The 23,558-nt window shown below is 44.0% G+C and overlaps 1 protein-coding gene across 1 annotated transcript; it reads left to right on the top strand.

The window, feature by feature from the left end:
- The first annotated feature begins 9,883 nt into the window (after positions 1 to 9,883).
- Positions 9,884 to 21,468, top strand: mul1 (mitochondrial E3 ubiquitin protein ligase 1). Its single transcript, XM_078557676.1, has 4 exons — positions 9,884 to 10,035; positions 10,471 to 10,558; positions 16,011 to 16,131; positions 17,226 to 21,468. Exons 1-4 carry the CDS (start codon positions 9,925 to 9,927, stop codon positions 17,953 to 17,955), a joined length of 1,050 nt encoding a protein of 349 aa, XP_078413802.1. The 5' UTR covers positions 9,884 to 9,924; the 3' UTR covers positions 17,956 to 21,468.
- The last annotated feature ends 2,090 nt before the right edge of the window (positions 21,469 to 23,558 follow it).

Genomic DNA, 23,558 nt, shown 5'->3' with positions numbered 1-23,558 from the left:
TTTAATGTAGTTCCCCAATCTACCTCAGCCAACTTGCCCCTCATACCTTTGTATTTTCCTTTGTTTAGATTTAAGACTCTAGTTTCAGATTGCACTATGTCACTTTCAAACTCATCATATTGTGGTCACTCTTCCCTAAAGGTTCCTTTACAACAAGGTTATTAATTACCCCTATCTTGTTGCATAATACTAGGTGTAAAATGCTATGTTCACTAGTTGGTTCCTCAACAAACTGTTGTAAAAAATCAGCTTGTATACATTCCAGGAATTTGTATTCCACAGCATTTGTGCTACCTTGGTTTACCCAGTCTATATGTAGGTTGAAGATCCCATTATTACTGTAATACCCTTGTTACATGGACTTCTAATTCCTGATTTATACAGTGCCCTACATTACCATTCCTGTTTGGTAACCTATTAATAACTCCCGCCAATGTTTGCTGCCCCTTGCTGTTTCTGAGCTCCACCCAAAATGATTCTACATGTTGATCTTCCGATCTAAGATCCTTTCTTGTGAATGTACTGATCTGATCCTTTATTAACAGTGCTACCCCACCTCCTTTTCCTTTTTGCCTGCCCTTCCTAAATGTCGAATAGTCTTGGACATTGAGTTCCTAGTCTCGATCATCCTGTAGCCATGTCTCCATAATGGCAATTAGATCACACCTGTTTACTTTTATTTGGCCATCAATTCATCTACCTTGTTGAAAATGCTGCATGTATTCTGATAGGGTGCCTTTAATTTTGCCTTTTTAACATTTTTCTATATTTTGACCCGATTTGATGCTATTCCTTGTTTCCGCTGACTTCCAGTTTTGCTAACTACTTTTCTTCTTACCATTACCAACATTGTTTCTCTCATTTCTGAATTCCCTGTCTGGTTCCCAGCCCCCTGCCAAGTCAACTTAAACCCTTCCCGACAACATTAGCAAATCCCTCAGCAAGGATATTGTTCCCGGTCCTGCGAAGGTGTAACCCGTCCACCTTCTACAGGTCCAACCTGCCCCAGAACCCAGTCCCAATGCTTCAGAAATCTAAAGCCCTCCCCACTGCACCATCTCCCCAGCCACGCGTACATTTGCTCGATCTTCCTGTTTCTGTACTCACTATTTATTTTTTGCACTGGGAGTAATCCTGAGACTACTGCCTTTGAAGTCCTGCTTTTTAACCTCTTTCCCAGCTGCCTAAAATCTGCTTTCGGGACCTCATCCCCCTCTTCCTACCTATGTCATTTGTACCAATGTGGACTAAGAATCCCCCATAAGAATGTCCTGCAGTTGCTCGATGAACCATTGACCCTGGCACCAGGGAGGCAATGTACCATCCTGGAGTTACGTCAACAGCTGCAGAAATGCCTGTCCTCCTAACTAACAAATCCCCTACCACTCACTGACCTGCGGGCAGAGCAGTCAGAGAGGCAGACCTGCAGGAGATACACGGAGCGGAGAGAGAATAAATACAGCCCGGGGAGTGCAGCCTACATGACTCGCCTTTGGGAGGAGCAGTCGGAGAGGTGGACCTTTCAGCTGCTCGGAACCGGCCCGCGCTGAGTCCGAAAGGAGAATGAAAGAAAATTGTGACATCACAGGAAAGATGCAATTTGATTGTTTGGAGAAGAAGCTAGCTGTTTGGTGAGTATCTGGTGAATATCTAGTAAGTGTTTAAAGTTTATTCTATTTCTAAGGTTTAGAATAAAATAAGAACTGTACTTTTTGGTAAGGTTTATTAAGTAGGACTTAAAAGTTTAAGTGATTTAAAAGTTTAAGATTAAGGCATGGCAAGACAGCTCGGTCAAGCAGATGCCCGTCCTGTGTCATGTGGGGAGTCATGGACCCTTCTCGTGACCCAGACCAGCCCCATGTGCAGGAAGTGTCACCGGCTGCACAAGCTTGGGCTCCGTGTTTCAGAGCTTGAGCAGCGGCTGGAGTCACCGAGGTGCTTCCGTGAGGCAGAGAACTACGTGGATAGCACGTTCAGAGAGGTGGTCACACTGCAAGTTAGGGGCAAGTGGGCAGGTAGGGAATGGGTGACCACCAGACAGTCCAAGAGAATCAGGCAGGTAGTGCAGGAATCCCCAGAGGTCCCGCTCACTAACCGCTTTTCCATTCTGGATATCGGTGAGGACGATGGGTCCTTGGAGGAGGGCAGTAAGAGCCAAACCCGTGGCACCACGGGTGGCCCAGCTGTACAGGAGGGGAGGAAGAGAGGAAGGGCAACATTGCTAGGGGATTCTTTAGTTAGGGGAGCAGACAGGGGTTTCTGCAGCCGTCTACGTGACTCCAGGATGGTTTGTTGCCTCCTTAGCACTAGGGTCAAGGATGTCACAGAACAGCAGGACATTCTTCTGGGGGAGGGCGAACAGCCAGAGGTCGTGGTTCACACTGGTGCTAATGACATAGGTAGGAAGGGGGATGTGGTCCTACAATCGGAATTTAGGTAGCTTGGTAGAAAATTAGCAAGCAGGATATCTAAAGCAGTAATCTCCGGATTACTCCCAGTGCCACGGGCCAGTGAGTACAGAAATAGGAAGATAGACAGATGAATGTGTGGCTGGAAAGATGGTGCAGGAGGGAGGGCTTTAGATTCCTGGGACACTGGGACTGACTCTGGGGGAGATGGCACCTGTACAAGCCGGACGGGTTGCATCTGAACAGAGCTGGGACTGAGCTCCTTGCTAGTGCTGTTAGGGAGGGTTTAAACTAACTCAGCGGGGGTGTGGGAACCAGGAGAGAATATTAGAAAGTAAAACCAGGGTCCATGGAATGTTGGGAGAGGCACTAAAATAGAGAATAGTAAATTAATAGATGGAGTCGGAGTAAGGGAGCAAGTAATGAAGTCTAAATCAGGGTTACACTGCATGTGCGTGAATGCACAGAGTATAGTTAATAAAATTGGGGAGTTACAGGCACAGATTGCCTTGTGGGATTATGATGTTGTGGTGATAATGGAGACCTGGTTTAAGGAAGGGCAGATCTGGGTGTTAAATATTCCCGGTTACAAAGTGTTCAGAAATGATAGGAAAGGGAAAAAGGAGTGGGGGTTGGCATTTTTAGTTAAGGAGGGTATTGCAGTACTGGAGAAAGAGGATGTGTCAGAAGATTCAAGGACAGAATTGATTTGGCTAGAGTAAAGGAATAAGAAGGGTGCAATTACATTGCTCTGTGTAATGTATAGATCACCAGCCAACGGGAAGGATATAGAGGAACAAATCTGCAAGGAAATTACAGAGAGGTGTAAACATCATAGAATAGTTATAATGGGGACTTTAATTACCTGTATATAGACTGGGATATTGGTAGTGTAAGGGCAGTGAGGGACAAGCGTTCCTAGATTGTGTTCAGGAGAATTTCCTACAGCAGTATGTGTCCAGTCCAACAAGAAAGGAGGCACTGCTAGACCTGGTTCTTGGGAATGAGGTGGGCCAAGTAGATCAAGTGACAGTGGAGGAACATTTAGGGAACAGTGATCATTGTATCATAAGGTTTAGGTTGATGGTGGAAAATGACATTGGTCAATCCAGAGTAAGAATAATCAACTGGCAGAGAGTGGACTTCAATGGGGCAGGAACGGAGCTGGGCCGGATAGACTGGAACCAAAGGTTGGCGGGATAAACAGTAGCTGAACAATGGGCTGCCTTCAAAGAGGAGGCAGTTTGGGCACAGTCAAGGTATGTTCCCTCAAAAGGGAAGGGTAGGACAAATCCAGAGTTCTCTGGGTGACAAAGGAGATAGAAATTAAGTTAAAGAAGAAAAAGTGCATTTACAACAAGTGTCAGGTAGCAAATACAATTGGGAACCAAGCTGAGTACAGAAGGTTCAGAAGGAATGTGAAAAAGCAAATACAAGAAGCAAGGACGGATTATGAAAAAAGACTGGCAGCTAACATAAAAGGAAATCCCACAGTATTCTGTAAGCACATCAATAGTAAAAGGGTGGTAAAAGGACTGATTAGGGACCAAAAAGGGGATTTACAGATAGAGGCAAGAGGCATGGCTGAGGTGTTAAATGAATACTTTGCATCTGTCTTTACCTACGAGGCAGATGCTGCCCAAACCATGGTGACAGAGGAGGAAACTCAGTCACTCGAAGTGTTTAAAATTGATAAGGAGAAGGTATTGGATAAGCTGTTGGTGCTTAAAGTTGATAAGGCACCAGGACTGGATGAGATGCATCCGAGAATATTGAAGGAGGTGAGAGTGGGAATTGCAGAGGCACTGGCAATAATCTTTCAATGTTCCCTGGATTCGGGGGAGGTGCCGGAGGACTGGAGAATTGCAAACATTACGCCCTTGTTCAAAAAAGGTTGTAAAGATCTGCCCTGCAATTACAGACCAATCAGTTTAACTTCGATGGTGGGGAAACTTCTAGAAACAATTATTCGGATAGAATTAATAGTCACATGGAAAATTTTGGATTGATTCGGAAGAGTCAGCACGGATTTGTTAAAGGAAAATCGTGTCTAGCTAATTTGCTGGAGTTTTTTGAAAAGGTTAGATGTTTGATGAGGGCAAGGCCGTTGGTGTGATATATATGGACTTCCAAAAGGTGTTCGATACAGTGTCACACAACAGACTTGAGGAAAGGTATAGATCATGGAATAAAAGGGACAGCAGCAACGTGGATGCAAAATTGGCTGAGGGATAGGAAACAGAGTAATGGTTAATGCGTATTTTTCAGGCTAGAAGAAGGTTTGTAGTGGAGTTCCTGATATATATAAATGATCTAGATCTTGGTGTGCAGGGGACAATGTCAAAGTTTGCAGATGACACAAAATTTGGGAGAATTGTAAACTGTGAGGGGGCAGTGTAGAACTTCAGAAGGACATTGACACATTGGTGGAGTGGGTAGATAGGTGGCAGATGAAGGTCAATGCAAAGGAGTGTGAGGTGATGCATTTTGGTACAAAGAATCTGGAGAGGCAGCATAAAGTAAAGGATACTATTCTAAAGGGTGCGCAGGAGCAGTGAGTCCTGGGTATACATAAGTCATTAAAGGTGGCAGGACAAGTAGAGAGAGCTGTTTCTAAAGCATGCAGTGTTCTAGGCTTCATTAATAGGGGCGTAGAGTACAAGAGCAAGGAGGTTATGATGAACTTATATAAGACACTGGTTAGACCTCAGCTGGAGTATTGTGTATAGTTCTGGGCGCCACACTATAGGCAGGATGTGGACGCATTTAAGAGAGGGCAAAAGAGGCTTACGAGAATGGTTCCGGGGTGAGACGATTTAGTTATGAGGATAGATTGGAGAGGTTGGGACTGTCTTCCTTGGAGAGGAGAAGGCTGAGAGGAGACTTGATAGAAGTTTTCAAAATCATGAGGGGTCTGAACAGAGTAGATGGGGAGAAACTGTTCCCACTCGTAAACGGATCGAGAATCAGAGGGCACAGTTTTAAAGTGTTTTGCAAAAGGAGCAAATGCGAAGTGAGAAAAAACTTTTTCACACAGCGAGTAGTTAGGGTTTGGAATGCGCTGCCTGGAAGTGTGGTGGAGGCAGGTTTGATTGAGGCATTCAGGAGGGTATTGGATGATTATTTAAATAGAAACAATGTGCAGGGTCACAGGGAAAAGGCAGGAGATTGGAACTAAGTTAAAATGCTCAGAGAGCCAGTACAGACACAATGGGCCGAATGGCCTTCAACACTGTAACAATTCTGTGATTCTGTGATTCACTATTGCTCTTCCACTCCTCTTCTACTCCTCCTGTGCAGCTGACCCACCCGTGATGCCACAGACTTGGGTCTGGCTGCATTCCTCTGAGGAGCCACCAGTATCCAAAATGCAAAAAATGGGCGAGATGGACTCAGGGGACTCCTGCACTACCTGTCTGGTTCTCATAGGCTGTCTGATGGTCACCCATTCCCTCTCTGCCTGTGCTCTCTTAAGCTCTGCAGTATGACCACCTCTCTAACCGCGCTATCCGCATAGTTCTCAGTCTTGTGGATGTGCTGCAGTGGCTCCAGCTGTCACTCGAGTTCCGAAAACCAGAGTTCAAGTGTCTGCAGCTGGTTACTGGTCCTGCACATGTGGTTGTCTAGGCCACAGGAAGTGTCCACGACTTTCCACATGTCACATGGGCATTTCACATGCTGAGCAGCCCTGCCATGCCTTTACTTTACAGACATGGAGACTAGAAACCTATGCCCCACTGCTCCAAATAAGGTTTAATGATAATAGTAAATCTTACTACTACTAATAAAACCTTACAATTACTATTAAATTACCCAAGTTTTGAAAGAAAAATGAGCAAAATACTCAACAACCAATCACCTACTTCCCTGCGATGTAACAGTTTGAATGTTTCTCAGAATGTGGCTGGTCCACAGGCTGAGTTAAACTGGTCCACTGCTGTCCGCACTCCTTTAAACTCAAAGTTAAGGGAGCTACTTAAGTGAACAGCACCTTCTACCTCACTGCACCAAATTCCCTCACTCACCAAATTCCCTCACTCACCAAATTCCCTCACTGCACCAAATTCCCTCACTGCACCAAATTCCCTCACTGCACCAAATTCCCTCACTCGCCAAATTCCCTCACTGCACCAAATTCCCTCACTGCACCAAATTCCCTCACTCACCAAATTCCCTCACTCACCAAAATCCCTCACTGCACCAACTTCCCTCACTGCACCAAATTCCCTCACTGCACCAAATTCCCTCACTGCACCAAATTCCCTCACTGCACCAAATTCCCTCACTCACCAAATTCCCTCACTGCACCAAATTCCCTCACTCACCAAATTCCCTCACTCACCAAAATCCCTCACTCACCAAATTCCCTCACTGCATCAAATTCCCTCACTGCACCAAATTCCTTCACTCGCCAAATTCCCTCACTGCACCAAATTCCCTCACTCGCCAAATTCCCTCACTCGCCAAATTCCCTCACTCACCAAATTCCCTCACTCACCAAATTCCCTCACTCACCAAATTCCCTCATTCACCAAATTCCCTCACACACCAATTCCCTTACTCACTCTGTGAGGAGCTGCGTTGCAGTGACCAGCTGCTGCTTACTACCAAAGAGTGAACTTTTTAAAGAGCCTCAGAAACTGGACGAATGCGCCCACCAATGAAGATGATCCATGCCTCTAGAGTAAGATTAACGTGAGTGTCCATGGTTATCAATGCCCCCTTAGGGTATGTTACAAGGAAAGGGTGAGGATGGAGCCCCAGCATCAGCTGCTTTCTGTAGAAGAGGGCTCCACATTCCTATTGGCCTTTGCTTCCTAATTTCTCTCCTGAATGGCCTGACTCTGATTTCCTGTCTATAAAAACAAAAAACTGCGGATGCTGGAAATCCAAAACTAAAACAGAAATACCTGGAAAAACTCAGCAGGTCTGGCAGCATCGGCGGAGAAGAGCGAAGTTGACGTTTCGAGTCCTTATGACCCTTCAACAGAACTAAGTAGAAATAGGAAAGGGGTGAAATATAAGCTGGTTTAAGAGGTGGGGGGGGGGGAGAAGGTGGAGGGGGGGGGGTGGTGGTGGGGGGGGGTGGAGGAGAAGTGGGGGTTGTTGGGACAAGCAAGCAGTGATAGGAGGAGATAACCAAAAGATGTCACAGACAAAAGAACAAAGAGGTGTTGAAGGTGGTGATATTATCTAAAAGAATGTGCTAATTAAGAGTGGAGAGCAGGACAAGCAAGGTAGCTCTAGTGGGGGTGGGGTGAAATAAACGATGGGTGGAATACATTTAAAAATAACGGAAATAGGTGGTAAAAGAAAAATCTACATAAATTATTGGAAAAAACAAAAGGGGGGGGGGAAGAAACGGAAACGGGGTGGGGATGGGAGGAGGGAGTTTAAGATCTAAAGTTGTTGAATTCAATATTCAGTCCGGAAGGCTGTAAAGTGCTTAGTCGGAAGATGAGGTGCTGTTCCTCCAGTTTGCGTTGAGTTTCACTGGAACAATGCAGCAAGCCAAGGACAGACATGTGGGCATGAGAGCAGGGTGGAGTGTTAAAATGGCAAGCGACATGGAGGTCTGGGTCATGCTTGCGGACAGACCGAAGGTGTTCTGCAAAGCGGTTACCCAGTCTGCGTTTGGTCTCTCCAATGTAGAGGAAACTGCATTGGGAGCAACGAATGCAGTAGACTAAGTTGGGGGAAATGCAAGTGAAATGTTGCTTCACTTGAAAGGAGTGTTTGGGCCCTTGGATGGTGAGGAGAGAGGAAGTGAAGGGGCAGGTGTTGCATATTTTGCGTTTGCATGGGGAGGTGCCATAGGTGGGGGTTGAGGAGTAGGGGGTGATGGAGGAGTGGACCAGGGTCTCCCGGAGGGAACGATCCCGACAGAATGCCGCCAGGCGGGGTGAAGGGAAGATGTCTTTGGTGGTGGCATCATGCTGGAGTTGGCGGAAATGGTGGAGGATGATCCTTTGAATGCGGAAGCTGGTGGGGTGATGAGTGAGGACAAGGGGGACCCTATCATGTTTCTGGGAGGGAGGAGAAGGCGTGAGGGCGGATGCGCGGGAGATGGGCCGGACACGGTTGAGGGCCCTGTCAACGACTGTGGGTGGAAAACCTTGGTTAAGGAAGAAGGAGGACATGTCAGAGGAACTGTTTTTGAAGGTAGCATCATCAGAACAGATGCGACGGAGGCGAAGGAACTGAGAGAATGGGATGGAGTCTTTACAAGAAGCGGGGTGTGAGGAGCTGTAGTCGAGGTAGCTGTGGGAGTCGGTAGGCTTGTAATGGATATTGGTGGACAGTCTATCACCAGAAATTGAGACAGAGAGGTCAAGGAAGGGAAGGGAAGTGTCAGAGATGGACCATGTGAAGATGATGGAGGGGTGGAAATTGGAAGCAAAATTAATAAATTTTTCCAGGTCCCGACGAGAGCATGAAGCAGCACCGAAGTAATCGTCGATGTACCGGAGAAAGAGTTGTGGGAGGGGGCCTGAGTAGGACTGGAACAAGGAATGTTCCACATACCCCATAAAGAGATGTATTCCACCCATGGTTTATTTCACCCCACCCCCACTAGAGCTACCTTGCTTGTCCTGCTCTCTATTCTTAATTAGCACATTTTCTTAGATAAAATCACCAGCTTCAACACCTCTTTGTCCTTTTGTCTGTGACATCTTTTGGTTATCTGCTCCTATCTCTGGCCCTCTATCCAGCTCTACCTGTCCCAACACCCACCCCCTTAAACCAGCTTATATTTCACCTCTTTTCTATTTTTACTCAGTTCTGTTGAAGAGTCATACGGACTCGAAACGTTAACTGTTCCTCTCCGCAGATGCTGCCGGACCTGCTGAGTTTTTCCAGGTATTTCTGTTTCTGATTTCCTGCCCCCTTGTCCTAAACTCCCGGACCAGCGGCAAGTGGTTCCCTCCATCTCCACAGTCACTGCCCTTCAGACCCGACAGAAAACCCTCAATACAGCCAACCTCCCCCTCTCAGCGGCCCCTTTAAACCCTCAACACAACCAACCTCCCCCTCTCAGCGGCCCCTTTAAACCCTCAATACAGCCAACCTCCCCCTCTCAGCGGCCCCTTTAAACCCTCAATACAGCCAACCTCCCCCTCTCAGCGGCCCCTTTAAACCCTCAATACAGCCAACCTCCCCCTCTCAGCGGCCCCTTTAAACCCTCAATACAGCCAACCTCCCCCTCTCAGCGGCCCCTTTAAACCCTCAACACAACCAACCTCCCCCTCTCAGCGGCCCCTTTAAACCCTCAACACAGCCAACCTCCCCCTCTGGGACTCCATGGGGGCGGGGCCAGGGGGATGGGGCGGGGTAACCACTGGGGGCGGGGCCATCGGGATGAGGGCGGGGTTATCACTGGGCCGGGGGCGGGGTTATCAGTGGGCCGGGGGCGGGGCCAGCGGGACGGGGGCGGGGTTATCACTGGGCCGGGGGCGGGGCCAGCGGGACGAGGGCGGGGTTATCACTGGGCCGGGGGCGGGGCCAGCGGGCCGCCATGGATGGCGCCGGGAAGCCGCTGTTGGCGGCGGCGGCCGCGGGCTCGGCCCTCACCGCCCTCTGTTACTCGGTTTACCGCCGCAAACGGGCTGCCGCCCGCACCCTGCAGGTGAGCCGCGGGCCCGGGACTTGCCGCTTCTCCCGGTCACCGCCTGCGGCCTCCCTCCCTCCCGGGGCCTGGGAGCCCCTCGGGCCCTGAGGTTGTGGGGAGGCAGCGCCCTGAGGGCCGGCACTGGGCCGAGGGGCCGAGTGGTCTGTGGTGGGCTGTTGGCGGAAGGGGCACAGGACTGGAGTTAGACTGCCGGCTGCCCCTGTGTGCGCAGCGCCTGGAACGGGCTGAATGTTAATTTCGGGTTTTATTGCCGGCCTGTGATTGGATGATTGGGGAGATTTAGCTCTTGTCACTTTGCACAGATTAACCTGAATATAGTCTGTATTCACCAATTGTCTATTAACTCTTCACATTACAAAGCTGGCAGTTTTTAATGTACATTAATCCGCTGGAGCTGTATTTACATTCTGGATGTACCTTTACATTTTTTAGGAAACAGCAAAATTCCCTTTAGATCAAAATCTCAAGAATATTCTGTTAAATGCACCAGGAAAATGCCTCCCTTATGCTGCGATTGAAGGTAAATTCTCACTGTGTGTAGTGTTAATGCATTTGAATCATTGAAGGGTGAGGAATGCATCAGAGTGGCAGAGGTAAATTGGTTGCAATTCCTATAAAGGTGTGATGCTGTATTTCCTCGATGCCCACTGAATAAAGCAGCTTTACAATACAGTGGTGAAAGAATAAGGAGGGAGGCCAGTTCGCCTGATATCAGTTGTTAGGGAAAGTGCTGAAATCTATAGAATCATTGGAAGTTTACAGCATAGAAAGAGCCCATCATGTCTGCACTGGCCGAAAAACAAGCCACTCAACCTGATCCCACTGTTCAGCATTTGTTTCGTAGCCCTGCAGGTACCGCACTTCAGGTGCATATCCAGACACCTTTTCAAAGAAAGGTTTCTGCCTCGACTTTCAGGCAGTGAGTTCAAGGCCGCCCCCCCACGCAATCCTCTGGGTGAAAGTTTTCTTCATCTCCCCTCTAATCTTTCTACCAAACACTTTAAATCTATGCCCTCTAGTCACTGACCTCTCTGCTAAAGTAAATCGGTCCTTCCCGTCCACTCTATCCAGGCCCCTCACCATTTTGTACATCTCAATCAAATCTCCCCTCAGCCTCCTCTGTTCTAAGGAGAACAACCCCAGCCTCTCCAATCTTTCCTCATAGCTGCAATTTTCCAGTCCTGGCAACATCCTCATAAATCTCCTCTGTACCCTTTCGAATGCAATTACATTCTTTCTGTAATGAGGTGAGCAGAACAGCACCTAGTACTCAAGCTGTGGCCTTACTAATGTTTTATACAGTTCCAGCACAACTTCCCTATGCCTTGGCTAATAAATGCAAGGATTCCATATGCCTTAACCACTTGATCAAGCTGTTCTGCTACCTTAAGGCAGTCTTAACAATGCACTTAGAAAATCATAGTGCGATCAAAGTCAACATGGTTCTACAAAAGGTGAATTGTGTTTGTCAAATTTATTGAAGTTTTTTTCAAAATAACTAGTAAGGTAGGTAGAGCAGAACCATTAGATGTCGGGATACCTGGATTTCCCAAAGGGATCTGATAAGGTGTTTATCAAAAGGTTAATAGGCAAGATTAGGGCTCATGGAGTTATTGGCATGGATAGAGGATTGGTCATTAGACAGGATTCAGAGTGGATATAAACAGGATCAAGTTGGCAGGCTGTGACTACTGGAGTGCTGCAGGGATCAGTGCTGAGGCCTCATATTTACAATCTATATTAATGACTTGGATATATTAATATATATAATTATATATTAATCTATATTAATGAATTGGAGTGAGTAATGTATCTAAATTTGCTGACAATACAAAGTTAGATGGAAAAATAAGCTGTGGGGAGGACACAGAGGCTCAAAGAGATGTAAACAGGTTAGATGAGTGGGCCACTAGATGGTAGATAGAGTATAAAGTGGGGAAGTGTGAAGTTATTCACTTTGGTTGTAAGAATAGAAAAGCAGAATGTTTTTTAAAAGGTGAGAAACTTGCGAATGTTGATGTTCAAAGAGCCTTGGATGTGCTGGTACAAGGAGCGCAGAAAGTTAGCATGCAGGTGCAGCAAGCAATTAGGAAGGCAAATGGCATGTTGGCCTTTATTGCAGAAGGACTGGAGTACAGGAATAAAGAAGTCTTGCTACAGTTGTACAGGGTTTTGGTGAGAGCACATCTGGAGTACTCTGTGCAGTTTCAGTCTCCATAATTAAGGAAGGATATACTTGCATTGGAGGTGGTACAGAAAAGCTTCACTAGATTAGTCCCTGAATGTGAAAATTGACCTATGATGAGAAGCAGAGTAATTTTGATCTATGTTCGCTGGAGTTTAGAAGAATGAGATTGCCTGGCAAATGTGATTGTACTATTTTATCCCATTATTCTTCTATGATTTTAAAATGCTTGGAACTTCTTGCTTCATTTCAAGATACCAGGATTATATCTCATTGCTTTTGCATTTGCTGCCTTTGTCAAAATTATCTTGGGATTATCCAGTGCAGCATCAGAGAGAAGAATGGCAAAGTAACTCCCAATAGGTTGCACTTGAATAAACTTTCCATTGTTGCTTTGCTTTCTTCTGTTAGGTAATGGGCATGTCACCTATCGATTCCATCGAAAATGTTGAATTAAAGGGGAGCTATGTAGGAATATATTACATGGAGCTGTTGCAAACTGCACTATACGGCCTGAAACGGTGGTTGAAGCAGTTTCAATAGTAATTTTCACAATTAAATATACACTTGAAAAGGGAAAAGCAAAAGCAGGGCTATGGATAAGGGTTGAGGATGTGGAACTAATTGGATAGCTCTTTCAAAGAGCTGACATGTGTATGATAGGCCAAATGGCCACCTTTTCTGCTGCACGATTTTATTTTTATCTTGCATTGTAATTGCCACACACAAACAGGCCATTCGGCCCACCTGATCCATGCTGATGTTTATGATCCACACAACCTTCCTCCCACCTTTCCTCCTCTAACTGCATCAACATTTCCTTCTGTTCCCTTATCAACATACAAATTGGAACAGGAGTAGGCCACTCGGCCCCTCAAGCCTGTTCCACCATTTAGTAAGATTATGGCTGATCTGATTGTAACCTCAACTCCACACTCCTACCTACCCCCTTGCTTATCAAGAATGTATCTACCTCTGCCTTAAAAATATTCAAGTACTTTGCTTCTACTGCCTTTTGTGGAAGAAAGTTCCAAAGACACAACCCTCGGAGGGGAAAAAAATCTCATCTCTCTCTTAAATGAGCGACCCCTTATTTTTAAATAGTCACCCCTAGATCTAGATTCTCCCTCAAGAGGAAACATCCTCCCCACACCCACCCTGTCAAGACCCCTCAGGATCTTATATGTTTCAAACAAGTCGCCTCTTACTCTTCTAAACTCCACTGGCTGCAAGCCTAACCTGTCCAATCTTTCCTCATAAGACAACCCTCCTGTTCTTGGTATTAGTTTAGTAAACATTCTCTGAACTGCTTCCAACGCATTTATATCCTTCCTTAAATAAGGAGACCAGTACTGTACACAGTACTCCAGATGTGGTCTCACCAGTGCCCTGTACAACTGAAGCATAACCTCCCTACTTTTGTAATCAAATCCTCTCACAATAAATGATAACATTCTATTAGCTTTCCTAATTGCTTTCTGTACCTGCATACTAGCCTTTTACGATTCATCCATTAGGACACCCAGATCCCTCTGCATCTGAGGTCTGCAATCTCTCACCATTTAGATAATCTTTTCTATTCTTCCTGCCAAAATGGACAATTTCACATTTTCCTGCATGATACTCCATTTCACAGATCTTGGCCCACTCGCTTAGCCTGTCTATATCCATTTGTAGCCTCCTGAAGTCCTCTTCACAACTTACTTTCCCATCTATCGTTATCTCATCAGCAAATTTAACAACCATACCTTCGTTCCCTTCATCCAAGTCACTTCTATAAATTGTAAAAAGTTGAGGCCCCAGCGCTGATCCCTGTGGCACACCACTCATCACATCTACCAATCAGAAAAAGATCCATTTATGCCTGCCCTCTGTTTCTCCCTCATGTCTATCCAGCTTCCCCACTAATGCATCTATTCTATTCACCTCACGCACTCCCTGCCATGGCGAGTTCCACATTCTCACCACTTTCTGGGTAAAGAAATTTTCCCTGAATTCTCAATTTGGATTTATTAGTGTCAGTCTTGTACCAGTGACCCACAGGTGGAAACATCTTCTCTATGCCAACCCTATCAAACGGATCATCTTACAAAGCTCTATCAGGTCACCCCTCGGGCTTCCTTTTGGAGAAAAGACCCCCAGCCGTCCCGATACTGTTCCACCTTTCCTGATGACTATGTTCTTTCAGTTCTGACATCATTCTTGTCCAGTGTCCCATGTCCTTTTTTTTGTAATATAGAGACCAGAGCTGTTCAGTACTCTAAGTGTGGGCTAACCAATTCTATGAAGGAAACAATGTTAAAGGAAAATAATCTTAAGTTTTGTGCTCCATCTACTGGTTATCTGCTGTCAATGTTGTTCATGCTATGTTTCAAATTCTGGCAGTGATAGGATTGATCTGCTCAGCATGTAGGTTACTGTTGTTAGCTTTGCTCTCCCATTAAAATTCCCAGGTACCAGGCCACTTGGAAACATTATTGTGAGGGTTCTTATCTTTTCAGACACTGATTATGCTAATATGTTTCTTTGAAGGCTAAACTTAGACTGTTGGGAGTTGAACCTATCATAGAAAAGTACGCAAGAGGAGGCCATTCGGCCCATTGTGCCTGTGCTAGCTCTTTGAAAGACCTGTGGTGTTTAGTCCTATATACCTGGTTTTTGCCTGTAACCCTTTAAGTTCCTCATGCTCAAGTACATCCCCATCTCCAGCTCACTTTTTAAAATTATTTATGGAATCAACTTCCATCAGCTTTTGAGGTAGAGTATTCCAGATGTTGATAACTGAGTGAAACAATTCTCCTGATCTCCCCTTTAGATATTATGCTAATGATTTTAAATCTATGAACTCTGGTATTGACCCATTCAACAGAGGGAACAAATCTAAGGTAACAAGTGAAACTATTTATATCAGCTATTCAGTCCTGTTCCTACACTTTGTTAATTGAAGTAATATCCTTGATTGCAATTTAAAAGGATATTGGCTGAAACAGCACAGGCTAAGATTTTGCAGTTGGTGGCAAAGGAACAGTATTTGCCATCCACCTCTCTGACAGTTGCCCACAAAAATTTAACCAGCTTTAGAGCAGAGACTTGCAGTTATCCAGTTTCTGGTCCAGCATGGCACCCTGTATAGGGGACCTGGGTTTTTTTGTGAGTAGGATAATAAACAGCAAGGCTCTTCAACCAATCAAATTGAAGAATCCTCGCTGAGATGCACAGAGTCTAAACCAGGAAGTCTAAATCAGGAAATATAAATTGGAATTAAATCATGACAAGAAAGCAAAATAAAGATTCGGAAATACAAGTGGGATTAATGGAGATAATTAAGATGTAAACAAAAAAAGCTTTTTAAAAAAATTCTTAAATTTGCAACTTTAATTTGCTTAGGGAATGAGACACCACACTTGTCAAATAATCTTTCAGGCTCAGAGAGGTTGCTCAATATTTGTCACTTAACATGTTGTTAATATTTCTCTCTCACCTGAATGCATTAACCTTTTTTAGGCTGTCTTTAGTGGGCAGCTGTCCCAAGTTTATGCCATTCCAGTGATTTCAGTGTGACATTTGCCAGTGAGAGCTGTAGCAGACTAAGACAGCAACTTCTAATTTCCACATTTAGTTGTGTGTGCGTGTGTTTGTGCGCGTGTGTAGGCACCAGAAGTTGCAGCCTGATTTACCCAGTAATAATGGTAAGCACTTGCACCCTCACCTATCACTGTAAAAACCAAGCAGTAATATTTGTGCAGCTAAATGGCAAATGTAATTATAGATGCTTTTTGTTCTTTAGGCGTGGTTAACCCTGTCAAAGAAACTCTCAATAGCCAGTTTGTGGATGGTTGCAAAGGAGTTATACAACGACTTGTTTTACAGGAGCATAAAATGGTGTGGAATCGAACTACCCACATCTGGTAAGTTTGTAATCTACAAAGAAGATTCATAATGTCAGCCAGAAGAGGCAGCAAGCTGAATTGTTTCTCTCTTAACAGGTGCTCTCTGACCTGCTGGGTATTGCCAGCATTTTCTGTTTTTATTTCAGATCTCTTAACATCCAGAGTATTTTGCTTTTCATATCATTTAAATGTGCTCTGTTACTTGGACGTTCTATAGTCACAGTATTTAAAATATGATCTGGAAGTTTGTGCCCTTGTACAAGTGGAATGCTTTATCTTGTGCTGTCAGTCAGGTAAGCTCAGCGTCCTGGTGGGAAAGGGGCGCCGGGGGCTCATCGGCCTCTCGGGAGGTGGGGTTGAGGAGGGAGCAGGGGCTGCTGGCCTCTCGGTGTGGGTGTGTTGGCAGGGACGCTGGCCCCTCAGGGAGGGGACGGGCAGTCAGCCTCTCCGGGAGGCCAGGGTTGGGGGCTGCCTTCCTCACCCATTTAATTACCTCCATAGAAGCTCTTCCAGTCCCAGAAATGACACCAGAAGATTCCATTTAATGGAATGCAATACCTGCAGCCAACTTAGTGGAATTTGTGTTAATGGACTAATTTTGCTCCATAGTTCGCTGTTCAATAGAAGTAAATACTGGCCCTACTGTGAACTGTATTAATCGGTTATTGTTAATGCTCGACCTGCAGAAAGTCTCTCCCATCGTTCTGGAATACTTGCCATGATAAGTACATTGCAGAAAGTGTCCCTGTACATCCCTTAGTAATTCTCTTGCGAAGAGCAAGGGAGGTCTGCACCCCTGGCCTTTTACCTCTCTTCAGGCTGTTCCAGAAAACTTGGCTCCCTAGCACCCTGTATTTGCCATTAAGCCAATATAAGAGGCCCAAGGTGAACAGAAAACCCTGAATGGGCTTCCTTGCCTGTAAAGCATTCTAGAGAAACATGACACAGAACATAACGGTGGAATCAGTATTTTCTTCTTGAAATAAGTTGGGACAACATTGAATAAAAAGTTTTGTGGGCTAAATGCAAGTTAGACTTGCACAGTAATATTACACAAGCGAGAGGTGCTGCTTGGAGTCCTTTATCTGTAGATTTCACTTTGCTTTCAACAGGAATGACTGTGAAAAGATTATTCATCAAAGGACTAATACTGTACCCTTTGACCTTGTGCCTACTGATCGCAACCCTGGCGTATCAGTTAGGGTGATAAAGCCCTTAGAATCATCCGAACTAAACCTCGAAACTGTGTATGAAAAGTTTCACCCTGCAGTACAAACGTTTACTGATATAATTGGTCACTACATCAGTGGCGAACGGCCAAAAGGAATCAAAGAGACTGAAGAAATGCTGAGAGATAAGGACATAATAACTGGGGTTGGAGAACTTGTATTGGACAGTAACTTTATTAAGCTACAGCCTCCAAAACAAGGGCTTCAGTACTACCTAAGTCGACTGGACTTTGAGTCTCTAGTTCGAAAGCAGGAGTCCAAGGTAAAGCTGTGGAAGATCCTGACTATGGTATTCGGAATTACAACTTGTGCAACCTTATTTTTCATATTACGACGACAGTATAAACGCTACAAAATGGAACAAGAACAGTCAAGGCTGCAGGAAGAAATGTTGGCAGTGAAGAAACAACGTTTGCAGGAGCTTGATCTAACGGAGGACGAGGTCCCACAAAATGCATGTGCCATTTGTCTGACCAGGGACAGGTCCTGTGTGTTCCTGGAGTGTGGGCATGTCTGCTCATGTGCTGATTGTTATGAGGCCTTGCCTGTTCCTAAGAAATGTCCCATTTGTAGAAATGGCATCTCCAGAATAGTCCCATTGTACAATAGTTAAATATTTACATTTTTTACAGCTCTTTCTATAACGAAAAAGCTTGGCACAGGAAATTGTACTGCGGATAAAGGATAAAAACAAGTTAAGTACATGGTTGGGGGGGGGAAATGTAGGAATGTATATGTTTAGTAAAGTTAGTAACTAATTTCTGTTTGGCTTTTTCCTTCTACCTTTTTCATCTCCGGTGGTGGATTATCCTCCATTTGCTGAAATGTATTTATGCCCATTCCTGCATAATTATTATTTAAATCTCTCGCCTGCACTCTGTGAGAGTATAAGAAATAGGAGCAGGAATAGACCATTCAGCCCCTCGAGCCTACTCTGCTATTCAGTAAGATCATGGGTGACCTGATTGTGGCCTAACTCCACTTTCCTGTCTGCCCCCCACCCTCTTGTTGGTCAAAAATCCGTCTAACTCAGCATTGAATAAATTCAATGACCCAGCCTTCACTACTCACTGGGGAAGAAAATCAAAAGTTAACAACCCTCTGAGACAAGAAGTTCCTCCTCATCTCCGCCTTAAACAGGAGACCCCTTAGTTTGAAGCTGTCCCCGCTGTAGGTTCCCCACAATGGAAAATATTCTCTCAGCATCTACACTGTCTACCCCCTCAGAATCTTTTATGTTTCAATAAGATCACCTTTCATTCTTCTAAACTCCCAAGTTTGGGCTTACCTGCTCGATATCTCCTCAAGACCAATTCCTTATCCTAGGAACCAGCCTGGTTAACCTTCTTTGACTGGTTCCAAAACAGGTATGATGTTCCTCAAGTAAGGTGACCAACACTGTACACCATACTCTCGGTGTGGTCTCATCAGTGCCATGTACAGTTGTGGCAAGAATTTCCTACTTTTTTTATATTCCATTCCCCTTGTAATAAAGACCAACTTCCATTTTCCTTCCCAGTTACTTGCTGTACCTGACTTTTTGTGATTCACGTACAAGGTCACCCAGATCCCTCTGTACTGCAGCATTTTGCAGTCTTTCTCTCTTTAAATAATATTCTTCCTGCCAAAGTGAACAATCTCACATTTTCCCACATTATACTCCATTGCTAAATTTTTACTCACTTTGAAGACTCTTTGTATCCTCCTCACAACTTGCTTTCCTACCTACCTTCATAACATCAGAAAATTACAATACAGCCAGTCCCTTCATCCAAGTCATTAAAATAGATTGTAAATAGTTGAGGTCCCAGCACTAATCCCTGTGGCACTCCACTAGTTAGATTGCCAACATGAAAATGATTTATTCGCCTGTTTCCTGTTGCCATGCTAATATACACCACAAACACATGGGGGAGGATTTTTCCCTTGTCAGACAGGCTCAGCACGGGCAGTGGGGGGGGGTCTCGTGATCGAGGCCGGACCGCTGTTTCACACTGGCGGACTAATAAAGGCCTGCCCAACGTGAAATGCGAGCTGCAGCGCAGCCTGGTGGGGAGGAGGAGGAGGGCGAGTGTGAACTTTGTGCATGCGTGCTGGAAAAGCTCCCTGAGGCACAGAGCTGCCTCGGGGAGATGTACAGTTTAAACATCAAAAATAAAGAGTTTTAAAATGTTATGAAAAATGTCCCCTCATGTGACTGGTCATAAATTTAAAAATTATTATTTTGATTTGATATTGGAAACCTCACCCCGCCCGTGGATGAGGTTTCCTAAAAAATGCAAAGGCCGCTTGGCCTTTTCGCCCGCCCATCAATTGTAAGGTTGGATGGACAGCAAAAGATTTCTTTCAGTTACCTTCTCGATGGCCTTAATAGGCCTTTTAATTTTCGGTGGGTGTGCTGCCGACTCCAGCGCACACCCGCCGACTGAAATATCGCACGAGTGTGCGATGACATTGGGAAGCTCGCCTGATGTCATCGCGTGTTATTTTATACTCGGTCGGATTGGGCGCGCGTCCACCCGATGAGCTAAAAGTTCTCCCCATGAGCTCTTGTGTAGTAACCTTTTATATGGCACCTTTAATTAATCTTGTTTTGTTACATATTACCAGGCCCAAAATATCCTAGCTCCTGTTAGGTTCCAGAACATATTGCTTTAAGGAATTGTCCTGAATATTCTCTGTGAATACATCTCCAGACTACCTTCTATCAATTTGATTTGCCCAATCTAGATGAAGATTAAATTCTGCCATGATTATGTCAGTACCTTCCTTGTAAGCCCCCATCATTTCTTGATGTGTACTCTGTCCTCCTGTGTAACTACTGTTAGGGGACCTATAAACTACCCCCTCCAGTGACTTCTTTCCTTTGCTATTTCTTATCTCTGCTCAAACTGATTCTCCATCTTGATATTTTGAACTAAGATGATTTATCACTATTTTGCTGATTTCATGATGTATTAACAGAGCTGGCCTGCCTCTCTTTCCTTTCTCCCTGTCCTACTGAAATATCAAGTGCTCTTGAATATTCAGATCCCAACCTTGGTCACCTTGCAACCACATATCTGTAATGGCTATCATATCCTACTATATTTATATTTGTGCTATCAATTCATCCTTGTTATGAATGTTGCAAGCATTTAGATAAAGAGCCTTTAATTCTGCCTTTTTACTGTTTTTGCCTACTCTGATCTTATTTGCTGGTGTGTTGTTATGTTTGCTCTGTCCCTTGTCACCATTATCCATATCACTACCCTGCACTATTGCCTTGTCCTTTCTCTTTAACTTTCCAAATCTCCGTGCATGCGAAAGACCACCATTATTTAATTTAAAGCCCTCTCTACAACCTTGGTTAAACAGCACTCTTCCCAACACAGTTCAGGTGAAGGCAATCCCAATGGTACAACTCTCTCTTTCCCCAGTATGGTGCCAGTGCCCCATGAGTTGAAACCCATTTCTCCGATGCCATTCTTTGAGCTGTGCATTTAACTCAGGCTTGTACTTTTAAAGTAGGCTTTTTTAGAGAAGTTATGTTATCAATAAAGTATCTTTTTATCTATGACACAGCCTCATGATGTAATTTGTGTAATGCCCTAAATCGCAGTGTTTTGTCCAAAAGTGAGTGGAGGATCTGGGAAGGGCGATTTGCATTTGTACCTTTGGAAGCCAGGTATCTCATAGGCATTCTGATCGCAGGTTAAACATTTTTTTTTATCCAGAATCTATTTTAAAAAGAGAATCATCAGGATGGGCTTAGCAATTGATGTTACTGCACTACTAGCATTTCAATGAATTAGTTTCTGAATTAGTGTCAGCAGCTTCTGTAACAATTGCTGGTAATTTTGCTGAATATACTTGCTGATTAATCTGCTTTAGTATGAACCAGACTGTTGTACAATAATGGGTTAATCTACTGAAGTTACATAAAGTACTCAAACTTGTGTATTATGCATTTTGCCTGCAGTTTTGATACATTATCCTGATCTTATTAAAGGAGGCAGCATTGCTAATGTTAGCTTGTAGCAGAAATTCAAAGCGGTCTATTTTTAATCATGCACTTTACTGTATTTGTTTATGGTACCTTGTCTTTCCTTCATGTACTATGATAAAGTTGATTCATTTTGACACATGATGCATTCAGTATTTTTCTGAGTTCTGATTGTTTCTAGACTGGATTGTATTTACTAGAAATATGAAAAAATGCAAGGCAACTTTAAGATACATTGGCAAAATGCCCTGCTTTTGGACCAGCAGATGCCATGGCATTATTTTGAAGAAGTGCAGGGGTGTTATCCATGGTGTCCTGATCAATATTCATCCCTCAGTCAACATCACAAAATAAATTACCTGGTCATTGTCAAACCGATGCCTGTAGGAATTTGCTGTGTGCAAATTTGCTGCCATATTTCCTGCATTACAAGAGTGATTACACATCAAAAGCACTTTATTGGCTGTAAAGTGCTTTGAGACATCTGGCGGCCGTGAAAAGTGCTGTCTAAATGCAAGTTTGTCATTTGTTCATTTGTGTGTCCAAAGCTCTCAAACCAGCAGGTGTGGTTATTAATAGCTCTAACATGCACTTAATTTGGGCTTTTATGAAGGTAAGTGAATAATGAAGATTTTTAGGGTATATTTTGTATACAAATGTGTTGAAATAATTATATATCTCAGGCTGCATTAGAACAATATGTTGAAGTATAAAACAGACTGCCAAGTTATCACATGCTTTGTGCCACTTGCCAAAGCTAATTTATACCCAACTGTTGTTTTTCTTCATTTATTGTTCCCATGCTAATTATATTTGCTGACATTGACCTGCATTGACCATCTGCTGCCCAACATTCCAAATAATGCTGCACACGGTTGTATTATTCCTTATTATTTGCTTTGTTTCTAATTTTAGTATCAAAACGAAGACAATGTTTTCCTTGTTTATTGTTTTAATTGCATTTTTTTCTTCTAAAGCATTTTCCGCTTCAGGGAAAATCCACCAAGGTTCAATAATGTTAGTGTGGTAGCAAGGAAATATAGTCCTGAGGTAGTGTCAGTCTGTGATGGTAGCTGCTTTGAGCATCATTTTCAAATGTGGAAACGCAAAGCAAGTACTCAATAATTGAGTTAAAAACAGCCTGAGATGATTTCCTTTCAATGTCAGTAGTAATCTGTGTGGCTATGGGAATGCTGTTTAGGCACTGCCCCTCTGTAAATGGCAAATAGTGACCTACTTAAAAATCTTGGTGAAAAAGGCATGTGATTCCGATAAGCAAAGGAAGACAAACGCTGCACATTTCAATATCCTTGGTGCTGCTTGGAGAACTTAAAAATGCTTATATAGAAATCGTACTGAATTCCCAAATGCAGGATTATTTTCAGTTCGTAGCCCACACATATTCATCACAGTATAACAACATATTTTCATGTTCCAGTGTGAGGCAGTGCCTCTAATATGCCCATCCCAAACAACAGCATTTCTAGGCCACAAAGGATAGTGGAAATTTGGAACACTGTCTCCCAAAAAGCTGTTGAGTTTGGGGCTTAATTGAAAATGTCAAAACTGAGTTAACATATTTTTTGTGAGGTGAGTTTTGAGTTCGGTAAACAAGATGCGTAGATGGAGTTAAGATACACATCAGCCATGATCTAATTGAATGAAGGAACAGGCTCAAGGGGCAGAATGTTCCTATGTTTTTCACCATGTTGAGGCTTCTTCTAATGAGGAAATGTAGGAGCTGGATCTATGTGCAAGCTCCTGAATTTTCAGTGACAAGCTTTGTTAATCTCTATTGTGATGTTTTAACACAAAATTGAATTTAGTGGGCACATAAGGAAGTTTAAAGTGGAAGAAACATCTTATCTGAATTTATCCTGCGTAAAGCCAAGTGAATCCATATATGGTGCGGTTTAGTGCATGTTAAAGCCTTTGGTCCTTAACTAAAAGTTAGTCAAAGTGCTACAGAGGGGAATCGTTTTTACACCTGCAGTGTCTCAGACTAACTATGTTTACAGTACAATGAATGATAGAAAGGACAAAGCTCAAAACCTAATGAAAGCCAGCCTAGCAAAGTCTACAGTGAAGGCAAAGGGGTCCCCTTGAAACCAGTTCAGACTTGCGTTTTATATTTATTCACCCATATTTCAGAATACAGCTAAAGAACACTAAATGTCCAAACGTTTAATATTCTTTATACCTATTGCTGAAAAATCACTCATTCTGCATTC

The sequence above is a fragment of the Cetorhinus maximus genome, chromosome 15 (genome assembly GCF_964194155.1).
Source record: "Cetorhinus maximus chromosome 15, sCetMax3.hap1.1, whole genome shotgun sequence".
Lineage (NCBI taxonomy): Eukaryota > Metazoa > Chordata > Chondrichthyes > Lamniformes > Cetorhinidae > Cetorhinus > Cetorhinus maximus.
The sequence above is the reverse complement of the archived record's forward strand: the minus strand, read 5'-3'. Positions and strand labels throughout refer to the sequence as shown.

Coding starts and splice junctions, on each gene's coding strand:
- mul1 (XM_078557676.1), top strand. CDS start 9,925: ATGGATGGCGCCGGGAAGCCGCTGTTGGCGGCGGCGGCCGCGGGCTCG. Junction 10,559..16,010: donor CCCTTATGCTGCGATTGAAG/GTAAATTCTCAC, acceptor TTTGTTCTTTAG/GCGTGGTTAACCCTGTCAAA. Junction 16,132..17,225: donor AATCGAACTACCCACATCTG/GTAAGTTTGTAA, acceptor TGCTTTCAACAG/GAATGACTGTGAAAAGATTA.